This window comes from Melanaphis sacchari, unplaced genomic scaffold, assembly GCF_002803265.2.
Source record: "Melanaphis sacchari strain LSU unplaced genomic scaffold, SCAv2.0 Contig77_pilon_pilon, whole genome shotgun sequence".
Lineage (NCBI taxonomy): Eukaryota > Metazoa > Arthropoda > Insecta > Hemiptera > Aphididae > Melanaphis > Melanaphis sacchari.
This window is the reverse complement of record NW_020271547.1, coordinates 153,391-170,517: the sequence shown is the minus strand read 5'-3', so window position 1 is coordinate 170,517 and position 17,127 is coordinate 153,391. Positions and strand designations below refer to the sequence as shown.

Genomic DNA, 17,127 nt, shown 5'->3' with positions numbered 1-17,127 from the left:
GTGCACACAATAAATAGTCAATAAAATGCTTTGAATTTCAAATTTAAAAATGGTTTTAAATAAAAAAAATTGGATCTAGTTTTTACTTTAGGAAGGTTAAAATTAAAAATTCTTAGTATTTTTCAAAATAATTGAGAAAATTAAACAAAAAATTAAGGAAAAATGTGAAGTTTTAGGCGAAATCAATTTAGTTTACTTAAAACCAGTTTTTGATAAAATCAGATTTGTTTAATTTAAAAAAAAATAACCGTAGGTACTTACTACTTATACACAACATTTTGTCATAATTTACTATACATGATATAATTTTTAAAATATTTTGTCGCCTTTTGTGGTATTCAATTGATACGACTAATTTTCGACTTTTTTAATTTTAAAATTATTATTATAAATTTTATATGTCAAAATGATTGAAAATTTAATACAAAATTTCACTCTAAGTTGTTATAACACATCTTTAAAAATACATAGGTTCAGTTTTTTTTTTTGCATTTTAAGTTCAAATTTTTACAAAATTCCTCAAAATTACAAAAATTTACAAGCTACAAGTAATTTGTAGTAAAAATTTATGAAATCTTCAATTTTTATAGTCATTCATTTTGGGACTAAAATGTTTAAAAAATATACAAATATAATTATTTTTTTATATCTATTTGCAATTTAAATTTGAACAAAATTACATATTTTAGTGCTGTTTATATTATTATAAATGTTATACTTCAAAAACATTATTCGTGGGGACTTAAAATTATAAACATTTTATAAAAGTATGTAGTTTTAGTATAAATATGTAGATTAATTTTAAGATATTATCTATTTATATTATGAATATATTCACACTATTTTACGATATTTACAATAAGATATTGTTAACTCAAAAATTAAGAACAATAATGGTATGAATATATATTATTTCAATATCCATGTATTATAAGCTACCTTTGTGTTTTGTTTTTAAATATTCATCTATGTATTTTCCATTTTATAATATACTAAATACTGATGTCTGCAAAAATCTTAAACAAATTACTTATATAAAAGGGATAGTTATTATAGCTATCTTATAATATGGTATAACTACTATTGTATACTACTTTTTACTAAATTATGTATTACATGTAGCATTTTAGAACTTATGTGTCAGCAAAATTACTAATTTTGTTACATTGTTTTATCGTTTTTTTCTTAGGTAGATTTTGTTTTTGTTTATTAACTAAAAATAAAATGGGTAGATACCTAATATAAGTAATTACTATGACGCATATAATATAACAAACATATTAATAAGTGATCTATTATAATTAAATAATATAAATATAACTAAATAAAAATTGTACTCAGATCTCAAGACTCGTCGTTTTTTGTAGTTTTGTATTTTACCACAGAATCATTATATTGAAATATTCTAAAATTTTCATTTTAAAAAGACCCAAGAATATTTCTATTTATTTACAGAAAAATTTTGTGATTTATAAAAAAAAGCCCAAAATTTACAAACAGTTATTAAAAATTTTAATTTTAATTTTTGAAATAGTACAATGACGTATAAAAATAAAATTGTTGAACTTAGTTCGTTAACAAATTATGCGTACTCTTATGAAAGATGAAGAATAATATGAAAAAGAGTTTTTTAACGGTTCAAATACATTATTTAAAATCGGGGAAGTTGCCCTGAATAGTGAATAGTAAGTTTTAAGTGTATCTCGTCATTAAGTAAGGTCACTGTAATGGATGTGTTAAATTTAAATTCAATGATAAATTAATGTATAAGAACTAAGTATTAAATTTTTAAGGGTATCTTTTTAATAAAATTAGAAGAAAAAAATAGAACATTTATAATCTGTTTACGTAATAATATAAAAATAAAATTGGATAATAGTAAAATAAATAGTTATAAAGTAGCATGTTAAAAGGTTGCATCCATTGATATTACTTAAAAAAACTACTTGAAAACCTAACCTAAAATATAAAGTATCTACAAATATTTATTTTTTGAATAATAACAAAAAGCTGTCAAAAATTAAATTTACGTAAAAATTTCTAATTTTTTTAAATTTTTTTTTATTTTTCTCTAACTTTATCTAACCTAAGAACCTATTCACTTTCCTCTTACACAGACAAGATTCAATTTTCTATTCAAAATTACATTTAAAGTTAAATATTGAATCATTTTATTAATTACTTATCGTGTACATAAACTAAAAAAAAAAAAACACATTACTTTTAAATTTAAAATGATATTGTTAAAAATTGTGTGGTATATTTAATTATCTTAAAATAGTTATAATAGTGTAAGTATTAAAAAGATAATATTTAACAGTCGTTTTTTAAACTTATTTTATTTTATTTTTTTATGAAAAAAGTTTTGAAATACAATTTTGTTTTTAAAATTGCAATGTCATCTGGAATTGTACCCTAAATAATTTCTACTATACTGCGTAATAGTTATTATTTATTGAATAAGATAAAAATAAATAAATCATATATTTATTTAAAAATTAGTTTAATTGAATTTTTTTAGACTAAGCATGCTTAATGCTTATCCTTATTTAAAATTCTGAGCGAAGCTGAGCGATGAATGTATTGATTTTACAATGAAATTTTATGAATCGTGGATAAAAACCTAAGAAAAATATTCATTAAAAAAAAAGCTCACGGATAAATAATTCAACAACAAAAATTTACAAATAATAACATAATGTTATAACAATAATTCTCTATTTTATCCCTTATCCTATAAATTATATGAGTTTTAGATTTCTTTTGTTTTTTCATTTGTTTCTTTTTCGTTATTCAAGTTTAATCTTAAGAATTGTAATGTTTTAAAACAAGAGGAATGGATAAAAAATATACCTTTCAATATTTCAATAAATTGCATTTTTATTATCTACTCAATTATATTGATCAAAATTCCGATATTTTGACTGGTTTATGCAAATTATATTTAATTTAATTTATATTGTTGTGTACTTATAACGAATATAATAGTTAAATATCAACATTTTTATTAATAGTCAAGTAATAAAAATGTAATTTATTGGAAGGTATATTGTATTCATATTCATCAGAAATTCTGATTCAGAATTGTTATTTCAGTACTTAGTACTTATAAATATATAATGCTTCATTAGTTTACATTCAGTAGTTGAGATAATATTTACACTCTTAGTAAATTATATTTAGGTAAAAATATGGCGGGTGCAATCATATAAATTGATCCATTCACAACACAAAAACCAGATCTGTACAATATGATAAGATAATAGTGATTATAGCTAGTTAATGTAATATCTTAACAGTCCACATGGAACGTTATTTGCCCATTTACCCATTGTCTAAGCTTCCCTACTGTTTCAACTAGACGAACCCTTTATGAAAATATCAACGCATGTTTAATTCGGTGTAAATGATTTTGCAATATTGCGTTATCTATAAATTGTATGTACATTTATGTATATATTATATATAATACATATAATATTTGTATGTCTAATATTTAATACAAACAGTGTTTATATTATAAAAATCGATACTTAAATACTTTTGGGGATTTTATCGTCCCCTTAAGGGTAGGTACATATATTTAATGTACAAGCACACATTATAATGTATATATATATATATGTAGGTATATCATATTATATTAGTACCAGAACCATGTATAGGACCTACTAACTAAAGTCGATATAATCTAAAGTATCGTGCTCGTGACTCGTCCAGTCGGCTTATCGCAACGATCGTTTTAATGCGCGTTCCCTCTGCCAATTAACTCTGTGGACGACAAAACTTTTTCTGACCCGAATTCTACAGATATTCCTATCTAGAAATGGGTAAATAAAATTAAAACACAAAAAATATCTAATTAGAATTAGTAATTGAAATTTCTTTTATATTCATAACATAGAAAAAAAAAAGAGTATGAAAATATACATAACACGTATTAGTAATTCGTGTTTCTAATAAAGTTTGTTTTGGCACATTGTACTGAATTTAGACGCCTAGTTATGTATAATTATTAGAAAAACATTCTAAATGAAGTTTAATTAACACAATCAGTTTTAAGTTTTTATTGTTTTTGTATATGACTTGAAAAGTAATATAAGTAAATAATATTTAATAAAAGCTAAATGTTACCAGCCTACTTAAACTTAAATTATTATTATTCGTATAGCTTTAAAAACTATCAATGTTGGTATAACGAAAAGTGAAATAAAATTCATGCATTTACAGGTATAACAGGTTCCTAATAGTGTATTATGAAGATACTATTTAGTATTTAATATATTATATAATTAATATTCTGAGATATTTTTATGGTATTCGAGAGAAACAATACTATTGCGACTAATGAAGCAATTTTTTTTACTGTTTACACTGTACATATTGTTAATTGTTTAGAGTGTAAGCGTATCTTTTTTTTCTTAATGATAACTAGTTAAAGATAAATGTTATTACATATTTCTAATTTTAAATGCGTACATTAAAAATATAATACATTTATTTATTTTGATATTACCTATATTAGCTATTAATATTAATTATCTATTGGTTAAACCGTACATTTATATTTAATATTTAAAACATACTTAAAAGTACAAAGTAAAGCATACCTTATGGTTTTTAAGCGTTATTATTACATTAAATTTTTCTTTAGATTATGAGCGAAGCGATGAATGTATTTAAAAAAAAAAAAAATGAATGATATTATTGTATTATTATCAATATATAATATAAGTAGAAAATGTATTGTTTTTTTTTTATTTAGTCATATAATAATTGAATACAGCTAGAAATACATATTTGAAGCTATAGTCGCATAACTAAATATTGAGTATGATTAATATATTTATAATTTAAATAAATAATATATTTTATTTTATTAATACAATAAAATGTGATCTTTTGAGCGTTAAAACATAAATTTAATTCTTAGATTGCATTTAAAATTAAGTTTTTGTGCATACGTTTTATACATTTATAAATAAACTTTTGTATTGCGTCTAACTACATTACTAAGTAGGATTCTATCCTTTTGTTTTTTGTTGTGATAAAACAACAAAAGACAGATATATTATTTTCACTTTCTGCTTGGACTAATATATGTGGAACTTATTAATACTTTTAAAATAGTTTGAAGAACATTTATTTTATTATGATAGATTATGTAAATGTTTTTTTTATTTGATAGTTATTTATAGTTTATTAATACAATTACAAAATGTAATGGAACTTTGTATTCTAGTTACATTTGGTATAGTTAACAAAATTGATATTTAATAAAATAGAAATTATAAAACTATAATTAATATATTTTTATGTAATATAATATTATATATATATTATATATACACATAAATACAAAAGGCACATTAAAAAATGTAAATAACTGCAGGTATATGCAGGATTGTAATTTTCATAATATAATTTTACTCAAGTGTTGTTTAAAAATGTATTTCTTGCATAACTTGTCTGTGGAATATCAACCTAAATCTATCTAAATGAAATAAATAACCATTACATTTGTATCACCTACTTAGTTATAATTTTTTAGTCATTAGTTTACTATACCTATATTATATAGGACGTGTGACGTGTCATATACTTGCATTATAACTATTATAAAAACATAATTTTTTTTTTTTATAACAGTAATTTATACCGTGAACATAGAATTAATTAAGTGTTTTGGGGTTAGTATAAAACACAAATATTAAATGTTGTATACAGTTAGATCACCATAATAGAATATTCACTGGTTTTTTGGCGTTGTTCCCCGTACTTGAGACATTATACGAATATATAGAGTATTATGAGATCATTGCTGTATAGTCCCTAAAAGGGATAAACTTTAATCTCATTCCTGGACCCTCGACCGTCGTTTATACCTGTGATCACAATGTTACCGCAAAACAGCTTCAGGTTTTTTTCCATTAGCTTTAAAAATTTTCCCAATGCTTAAGTAGCATTTTGAAACTCTGGCAATCAATAAGTTCTCAAATTTAGTGATTAGGATTAAAATAAGCACATTATATATGAAATTGTACGTAGGTATTTAAGGCATTTTGATTTAGGATGATTTTAAGTCAATGCAAGCATTTTATAGCCAGCAAATGTTTTTGTTTTCTATATTTCATATATCGTAGTATATTCAAGTTGTGGACAAAGTTTCCTATGAATCGTAGAGTTTATTCTGAATACTAAAATATCAATACTTCTACCAAAATGGGCATTATTGTTTGACCTGAAGATAGTACAAATATAATTTTGCATTCAATTCACATGCAAAATGTTGTCATATGGTAAATGTATATATAAGGAATAATAATAGTGAATAATGTGACCGAAGAGAATGGAATGTCGCCAGAAGGGCGTTCAGATTTTTTTTTCACCAAACAATTTTTTTTTCATTTTCACCAAAATTTTTATTCAGTTAGAGTCCAACTTATAATAAAAGCGTTTCTTTATGATTAGCCCTGAGCGAAGAATTAAAGAAGATAATAAAAACAGATTTAAAGGAGATAAGGTTTATATCAACTTTTTTAAAATTTTTCATTCATTATTTATTTTATTTTCACACCTTTTTGCTTTTTACAAGAATATTTTTTTATATATACATGTACATATAAATATTATTATTATGAATCATAATACAAAATGTCAATCATAGATATAATATATTTACTACATATAACAAATATGGTGATCATTTAAAATACTAGAAGTGCATTGCTTTAGATTATTTCTATTTGATTATCAAGAAAAAAAATTATGTTATATTATAAGGTGCAAAATAGTTTATATATATATTTAATATAAATATTAAATGCATTGATTTATTCTGCATATATTTTATAAATACGGTTAATTTATATTTATCTAACACAAATCAATTCAAAAATCTTAAACAATTTATTGTACTAATCAGTAATCGCTTATTAAATGTAATCATGAAAAATGACAATCTTCTAGATTAATATTTATGACAGCCGCATATATATGTTATGGTAAAAGTATGAACACCGGTGAAATCTAGGATTTGCTGGTAAAACCTAGAATAAACTATACAGTTTGACCATTAATAATATAAACGTGTGTAATTAATTAATAATACTAGTAATAGCTAATGTACGTAGTACTTTAGTGTTCAAATAATAATAATTATTATTTTTGAGTCAATGCATAATATTGAAATTAATATAAGAGAATAAATCAAGGGAAAAAATATCACACAACTAATAAACAATTTGGAAATTCACCAACACTGGTTATTTATCCTAAAATTTTTCAAACATAATTTATACAAATTAGAAATAAAAACTACAAAAATCATTTGGGATTTGACCAAACTATTTTATGTACTCTAGGTTTTATCGGTATTCGTACTTTTACTGTAACATATATTATGTATTCATCGAGTGTCAAATAACAATTAGAATAAATTAAACATATTTACAGAACTGACTGAAATTGAAAAATATAAAGATTTCAGAATAGTTAGAATAATGAAGAAATATTATACGACTTGTATCTTGATGCAATATATTTATTACTTTCAGCCGTCAGCCAAGTACAGTAGTAATTTTTTTTTGTAATTCTCTTTGAATATTTTTATTAAATTTCGAATTTCAGTTAGGACACATTGATTTTTGTTCTACATAACTACATCTTTAAAATATTTAAATATGGTTATATTTATTTATTTTAGATTGGGGAAATTTAAGTCAATAAAATACGAGGGTACACTAAAAAGTAATGTACATATACTTGTCGAATGCAAACAAAGACAAATAACAAGATCAGGTAGAAAGAATATTAAAGTATAACGCTTAAGGTTAAAAATCATATATTTATTTTTCAAAGTATAACAAATTTCTCACAACGTGTAACAAGTTTTTTTATCCTGTTACTAAAAAATTCTTTCGACTTCTCTCAAACCTAAGATGTGATAACTGACTTTTTCATTTATCAAGATATTATGATTAACATTGAGTAAATAAAATATAAAAATAGCAAGGTGCAATCGGGGGGGGGGGGGGGGAGTAAAGAAAGTGTGGAGTCTATTCCAACTTCAGGTTTTGTAGAAATTTAGGCTACGGTGAGATTTGTGGATGTACGTTATCAATGTTATCATATTTCAAGATAATTGGCGTCAGACTATCTCTAATCCAATAACTCGACGTCAAAGGTGTTTTAGAATCTCCATGTATTTAAAAAAAATTACCGTTAACCCTCACTCTATATAATCAGTCACATAAACTTGGTATGCATTCCAAAACACAGTCAAAATGAGTTTTTTTGCGGATAGTTGTAGTTTGAATACAATTTATCAATTTAATATAGACTTATAAATAATATTTTCACCATGAAGATCCTCTAAATAATGATGAATTTCAACATTTTCAACAGTTGAAAATTTTGATAACAGTGCGTTGCTTAATTTGTTGACATTCTGTTCTTTTTTTTACAAAAACGTGTTCATTAATTTTCAGCTTACCCTCGTAAATTATTATTAATAAAATAAAATGTTGGCTAATTTCAAGCATAAATTAAACTCTGTTCTAGTAATCTAACCACGATTGTCTAGATTTAGATAACTATGACCCCCCTCCAAGTATTATTATTTTATATTAAGTTAAAAATCTATTAAAATTGTTTTGTGGTAATTCAAGAATAAAATAAGAATCATAGGTATTTTAATTTTCAATATGTTGTTAAAAAATATTTTGTTTGATAAAAATTGTATGAAATGTAATACAAGGGTTTTTATAAGTTGTTAATTTACTAATAAAAAATATACATAATCACAAACTTATTTTATTAACCTAAAAATAATAACTTTAATAATATTCATAAAATCTCAAATATTTGAAAATTATTTTATAGTTAAAACTTATGAAAATTATTTTTTTATTCAAAGATTTAAAAATTTAATACAACACTTAAAATTTTGATAAGTTTTTCTTGTTATTACAAAAAAAGAATAAAGAAGGTTTACCGGGAAGTTACATTCATTTTTTATGAGCTTTTGGAATCAAATTTTTATTTATTTGGATATTTGTCCGTAAAATAACTATTTTTCTTTATACTGTTTCTGATATTTTGTTGTAATTAAAAACAAATGTCCATAGACTTTTTAAATTTTCACAAAATGTTCAAACTATTTTCTTTTTATAAACATCTAAAGTATTTTGACTTTTTTTGAATTAAATAACTTATAAAATTATAAACTATGAGTATAAGCATGACTTATTTTCAGTTTTTTTAAGTTTTCAATTATTGTTACAACATTTTTTTATTAAGAGTCTGAAAATTTAGTACAAGGTTTCATGTAAGTTTTTATTATAGTTATTTGAAAATATTAAAAATATATCGACATAAAAAATAAATAAAATTATCCTATCGTAATAATAATAAGTAATAGTAAAATAAATAACTTTATTAGCGATAAAAAAAACTTATCGTGAAATGTACACAGTGATATAAGCTTATGGACCGTTTTCGTTCAGAATCGTTTTTCGAATACAATGATATTTTATTGAATTCAAATTGAACATATCAATTATAGTAATTCGTTTAATAACTATTGTACAGTAGAGTGATACTTACTGGCTCGATTTTTTATTTGTTGAATACCTCTGACTAAATTATTATAGTTAATAATAATTTTGGTTTATTAATGTATTTTTATTACTGTAGTAAATTCATATCTGTACAATTGCAGTATTAGTATATATTTTCTAATTTAGATATTTTATATTTCTATTTGTTTAAGTAATGTATTATATTATTTGTTCAATATTTATAAAATAAATAAAATATTTAATTGTTAAAACCACATTTTAAAGTATAAAGTTTTTGGAACGTCTAAAGCTTGGTATAATTTGTTATGAACTGAAATAATTAAGCGTGGAACTTTACTCCCTGGATAGTCGTTTGGTTAAAGAGAAACTCGTTTTTATAAACATATTTTTTCGTATAATAATAGGTAAGGAAGTTTTTATTGCTGTAGAAAAGATGTTTGTAAAACCATTCTTGAAATTATACTCTAAAAATGATAGCAGTACCTAATTTTAATGTACAAGATTCAAGATTACTTAAATATAACATTTTTATTCTCTTAAAGTACCATTACTATTATATTTTAGTCTCAACACCTTTATTATAACGCGTATGTAAACATACATAAATTACCTAATTATAATTTACATTCCTTAATACAATGTTTGTTCTAATAAGTACGCATATATTAGTGTTAACTACCTGCATGAATCCTCCTTGACAATATGTTCCATTGACTAATACTCCAAATTTAAATTTTTTAAATCTAATTCGAAGAATATAGTCCTTGGGAATTCCTTTAAATGAACGAAATCTGTACGAACAAAAAAGTGGTTTGCCAAAATTCGATGATGTTACTTCTGGACTAGTAATATCTTCATAGATATCAACAGTCTTATTGCAATGGTCTATTCTACCTGAAAAATAAACAACAAATTATTATGATAGTTTAATATTAATAAAGTTTATTGATTTATAGTTAGTTTTTAGACAAGTTTTTTTGAAAAAATTTCTTGTGTGTAACATTTTACCATATGTTTAGAGTAAGGTTCATTCAAATAATAAATAGAACATGAAACAAATACTTATGAGCAGGTTCTAAACTAGGTACTTTAGAAGAAACTAAATATGAATGCGATGTCTCTGTCTTATAAACGTATTATATAGAACATATTACGTTCTAAATGATCCATTTAATTTTGGTATATTTAATATTAAGTTGAATTAACTTACTATAAAAAAATATTATCTAGTGGATTTTTATAGGTTTTCTTGGTATTTTAATTATAAAGCGAGTTATGAGCGTTTTAAAAATATAATTCGTATGTAGAAAATATTTTGTATATATAATTAAAACATATTTTGGATAATAAGTTTTCGTAAAAATATTTATAACTATATTGTCGTTTGTTAATTTATTGGATTAAAATGAAAAATAATTTACTCAAAAAATTGTCTTTTACAGATTTATATCTGTAAAACTTTACTGTAAAGTGTTAAAATATAAAAAGGGTACACAATTTGCATTAATTTATTCTAAAGATGTGAGATTTTTGAGAATGATTAATAGATGGTGAATCGCCCCTAATAAATTAATCATTTGCTGACTCAATTTAAATCAACTAAGCTTTGTTTAGCATTTATTATATGTTAAAACTTAAAAATTTAAACCTGTAACAAATAAAAACAATTTATCTTTGTAATTATATACTTATATATACTTGTATTTGTATATATTGTTACACAAATTATTTTTATAGTTTCTACTTTAATTTATTTTTTAAATACATCAAGATATTTAATTAATATCTTTTTTTAATTAACCTAATTGTAAAGCGTTTTTAATTTTCAAAATGTGGTAGGTAAATGTTGTTACTGCTTTGTTGATGTAAAATGTTACTGCTTTGTTACTGCTTTGTTGTGGTTTGTAAATGTTGTTACTGCTCTGCTGTACATTAAGTGTCAAGTGAATCACTGTAATGTGTGTGTTAAATTTGAATTTAATGATATATCGTTGTATATGAAAAAAAGGTTTAAATAGAGATAATTTATTAATTTAAATCACTAATTTTATTTCATGATACGTTTTTATACATATAATAGCTGTTAAATAATGTTTTTTAATTTTGGTATTATGCTACCATAATACTAAAATTAAAATTGATAAAATTGATTAAGGAAAGCACTGGACATTTTTTACTCTTGACCCACTCAAGTTATTTTTATTTAAATAACAAACAAAATATATGGATTATTAACTACAATAATTATTAAACAATTCTTTTTTATTCTTAAAACTTATAAACACATTTTTTGTCTACCTCTAGTTATGTTTAAATATGCATTTAATACAATAGGTAAAATGAAAACTGTTGATGAGTTTGTTATTTTAAATACAAATTAAAAAACAAAGATAATAAATTAACTTTGTTTTTAAAGAATACTAATTATGAACTAGAGCTTTCATTGTATAATTTTGTAAATAATTAACTGTAACTACATATTTTCTCAAAGCATATAATCTTAGTTACAAATAGGTATCATAATTTGTTATACATTTTATTTTAATGAAAAACTTTAATTATATGTACAAAAACATGTAAGTTAAAATGTAGGAATATTTTTGTTAAAAAAATATTCAATATGTCATTACACTAAAATTTTAAATGTAAATGCAAAAACATCATTATTTTATAATCTAAAATACTCAGTATAATAAATGAAGTGTAAGATTTTTTTTTTTTTTTTTATGTATTGATTATTGTTTGTGTAAATATTTTGTTCGAAAATATTAATTATTACACACATTATAGTTAAAAACTTAAAAATATTAAAATATTAAATAATATTTTTATTGAAGTATAATTCAAAATTTAATTTTAAAATTACAAAATATTTTAAGTGTTCTGTTTAAATAACATTTAAAATCCTTAAAACTGTACAAAACATGTACAACTAAATATATTTTGTGTATAAATCTAATCGAATTAGGTACTGCGTGTAAATTATATAAATTATTATTATTTTTATTCGTATTATAATATATACCAGATACCTACTGACAATGAACCGTAATAATTGTTTTAATAAATTAATAATTTATACCAGGGTTTACGTTTGAAAAAAAATTTTGTTTATCGTTATTTAGAATTTAAACGTTATTCTACTTTTGCGTTTTTCGTTATTTAGAATTAAAATTTTAATATATTTTATAAATTATAACTATTAAATAATTGGAAATTAATTATTTAATTTAATGATATACTATAATTAACGTTTGGCATTATGTTTTGTTTTATGATATATCATATATTTTGTTAATTGTTATGTTTTGTTTTGTGTTATTAAACTATTTATGTTTATCGTTTTCCGTTATAATTACGTTACAAATCTCAATGTTTTTTGTAAAATTTATCGTTATAATCATAACGTTATTATAAAGTTTACAAGCCCTGATTTATATACATGTATAATACATATATTTTATAGACATCAATTTAATTCCATATCACATAATATTATACGGTTGATATTATATTAATTTAAAAATGTGTATCTATATTTTGTGTACAGAATTGTACTATACTGTTTTATTTACAGATTGATTCGCTAAGCATGCCCATTCATTTTTTTCAGTAATGCAATACATCAAAATCTGATTTTTGATTTTTTAGTTTAATATAAAATTATATTTTCAAATGCTCTAGATTTTTGTATTATTTGATGAGTGTTTTATGAAGATTCAAATTTCTATTTTTCAAATGACAACCCTTATTTTCTACTGTGAATTATTTAGTGAATAATTTTTGTGAAAATATTTATGTATTAAATAAAATTTAAAATAGTAATTTTTAAATTATTTAACTTTGTATACGAAAGATAATTTATTTATTTATACAGGGAGTTTTTAAAATTGATTTGGTCACTTGTAAGTAATGTGTACTTATTATGATAGCCAAATGAAGATTTTTTTTTGGATTTTTTTTTCTATCTTAAAAATCTGGGTTTTTAGAATATTATCTTAAATATAAAAATAAAAACTCCAATTGTTTTTTTTTTCTGCAAAATTTTCATATGATCGAGATGTCACATCATTTTTACGCTTGTTGCACGTTTTCACGTTCAAATCACCGACAAAAAAAAAAGTTGTGTGACACGTCGATTTATATGAAAATACTGCAACATAAATACTGGTGGTAGTTATTTGTTGTCATTAAACATACATGATTAATTATCACATTGTTTTAAATTGTCAACTAATTACAATAATGAAATAATAACAAACTTAGGGTGAATAGAACCTTAAATGATCACATTTATTATAATATAGTCATTTTTATCAGTAATATCATAATTCATAAGTTAGAAAAAAACTAACTATTTGTGTATTTAATACAGAAATTTCAGTTTTTGGGTATCACAGTTGCATAATTATTTTTATTCTATATGATAAACATTCTATTTTGTATTTATTATTAGTGTGCCTAATATTATAGGTACTTTTGATGAGAATTAATAATCTAGCTGATATCGTTCGTCAAATAAACTTGGAGTTTATAACATCGTGGTATGAAAAAGTGTATCAAAGTTAATAGAGGTCACATTGAAAAACTTGTGTAGATAAAAATTGATTTTCAAAATAAAGTGTATTTAATTTGATTACTTTATAACCTAAAATATTGTGTTAATTAATCATATATGTTAAATTATAACAAATAAATACCACCGTTTATCTTGTAGTGTTCTAATACAAATCGACGTGTCACACCATTTTTTTATTTTAGTCGGCGATTCGAGCGTGAAAATTGCGTGACAAACGCAAAAACGATATGACGTCTTGATTCGTATGAAAATTTTGCAAAAAAATAACTAGAATGTTTATTTTTATCTTTATAATAATATTCCAAAAATAATTTTGAAAAAAACCCAGATTTTAAAGATAGAAAAAAAATTTCAAAACATTTTTCAATGGATTACAACAGCGAGTACACATATTATATAGTTGCAAGATCATTCATTTCAGAAATACTTGGTAATTGATCAATGATAATTGATTTAGCTAATATGAGATCTTTGGTGATTTGGATATTTTATTAGGTAGGTAATTTATATTAATCTATCAATATTTATATTTATTAAAATTATCTAAATATTATAAATAATAGATTAGATTTTACATTTAATTTATAATTTTTTTAAACCATTATTAAGGTTTATTATCTTTAATACAAAACTTTCCTTTTAACAACTAAAAAATTATTCTGACTAGTTTTTTATTAGGTAAGTCAATATTTAAAAAAAATTGATGGGTAGCCATTAAATAATTTACAAAAGAAAAGAGAGGTTTTTATTAAAAAAAAAAAAAAAAAGCATAAGTTTATATCTACATAATATAACATTCTTCAAATCATAAAAAAATTTCAAAGATTTGAAAATATGGTCTAAATTTATTTTAAAATATAATTTTTGCAAGGGAATTTTGCAAAAAAAAATGGACTTGATAAATCTACGGATATATTATATGCGCCATAAACATTTCAAGAAAAAAAAAATAAAATTTGGGCCATTTCTAAAAACTAATTTTGGTAATTGCTACATAAAACTAGATAAAAGAGTATTGTGTAATTTGCACTATCTTGTACTAAAAAAATTGAGGACCTTAAAAATTGGGGATATCGAATAGAAAAACGTTGCTAATATATAGAAAAGCACGGAGAGAGATTGTAGAAGTGACAATGGGCCCGAATGGCTGACATAATAGACTCAAAAATTTCCAAAAATCAAAATAAATAAAATCATTATTAAATGAAAAATTGGGAATGAGTATGCTTGATGAATCATCCTGTTTGTACAAAATACAAACATAATAATATGCAATATCATTATTTATATGTATATTATGTACACAATTCACGTATATAATATAATATTGTATATTATTATTGGATAAATGTATATCAAAAAAAAAAAAAAAAAAAAAATAGCAAACGCGCGATCTGTGTTATTAGTGTGTTATTAGTTTTTTTTATGGTTGAGAGCACAACGTTGTAGTAACTAAAATGTGCTATGTGTGTATCAAGTTACTATAATATTTTATATACATTATTATTTATTATATTATACATATTTATGATGCATGTGAATCATAAATTATGATTCACATTGTGTACATACACAGCAATTAAAATGAGCGCCCTTATTTATAAACATCATAGGCGTATAATATTGTATTACTCTATGTCTCTATAGTTTGCCAAACAATACACGCTATGTCGTTATGTGATAGGTGTTCGTGTTCCACCCAAACGTGCACATAACATAATAAAAATTATATAATGCGTATATATCTGTTATTTTATAATATAATTTATTGTTATTAATTAGAACTCACAGCCCGTAGGTGATGGGAAGGTGGATTGTATAAGTGGTAATATATACGTAATAGTAATATTTTTAAATAAAATTATATTAATTATTTTATATCCTGAACTGGCGAGAACTCTATTGGTGTGCATTTCCCACAGGATGTTCTAATAATTATTATACGTACCTATTAATATGTATAACGTCCCTCTGCATTTAACTACTTTTGCTATGAATATCCTCTTATTCCCCGCCACCAAATGTGTCAATAAATGATGTAGCTTATAACTTATTATAATATTTAAAATGTTGATAATTAATTTTCCTATGCTTTTTTAACTTTATTATAGTGAAGACATTTTAATTTTTTCTGAACCTAACCTAGTCTAACTTAACCTATACGTAATATATATACAAGTGTGTGTGTGTGTGTGTGTGAAATTAGTTTTTTTTTTATAACATACTCAGAAACTACTAGACTGATTCCAATAAACATTATATTAATACATTTCCTAAGTCTTGGAGGGTGTTATAAGTTTCTTTTTTTACCCTTATAAGTTGTTATAGAGTGGTTCATGTATGAATTTTATTTTAGCTTATGAACATAAAATAGTTAATTATTATTGCATATAAATTTAAGCTGTAGGTTTCTGAATTGCAGAAATAAAGATATATAAAAATAAAAATTGTATACACTAACCAGTAACCACCCTGCTATGGGTTTCTGTGGGATATGTTTAAATAAACAAAATAATGTTTAGTTTATTGCTTTTTTCACAACAATAGGTAAAGTTCATTCCTTATAGCTTTTAAACTCAAAAATTGCCAGATCGATTAAAATGAAAGTTTCAAAATTCAAGGAAATTTAGAGAGTAATTTGAACCAAGTTTAAAACATATCAAGAGTTATATAAAATGCTCCTCTGGAAAATTATCCATTTTGATTGAATTAGTTCTCGAAGCGGGATAAATGACCGATACAAATTTGCCCGTGACTGGAATACACTAAAACCGAGATACACCAATATAGCGCCATATATTAGTTTATTTTTTCCAGGGTAAAGTCGGGTTATAAAGTTGGTATGATATAAAATATATTGTAAAATTAATTTTTCAAATAATTTACTCGAAAAGTACGGAAAAGTACGAGTAATACAGGATAAAATATATATTTTTAGTGTGACAATGGATTATTTTGTAATACTAT

General features: G+C 22.7%; 1 protein-coding gene across 2 annotated transcripts in view; it reads right to left on the bottom strand.

Moving 5' to 3' along the window:
- Positions 1-17,127, bottom strand: part of LOC112601287 — a 79,931-nt gene that overhangs the window by 39,601 nt on the left and 23,203 nt on the right. For both annotated transcript variants that reach the window (XM_025348811.1, XM_025348812.1), the window contains exon 3: positions 10,261-10,475. In XM_025348811.1, the coding sequence (XP_025204596.1) occupies positions 10,261-10,475 (215 nt within the window). The remainder of the gene's footprint in view (positions 1-10,260; positions 10,476-17,127) is intronic.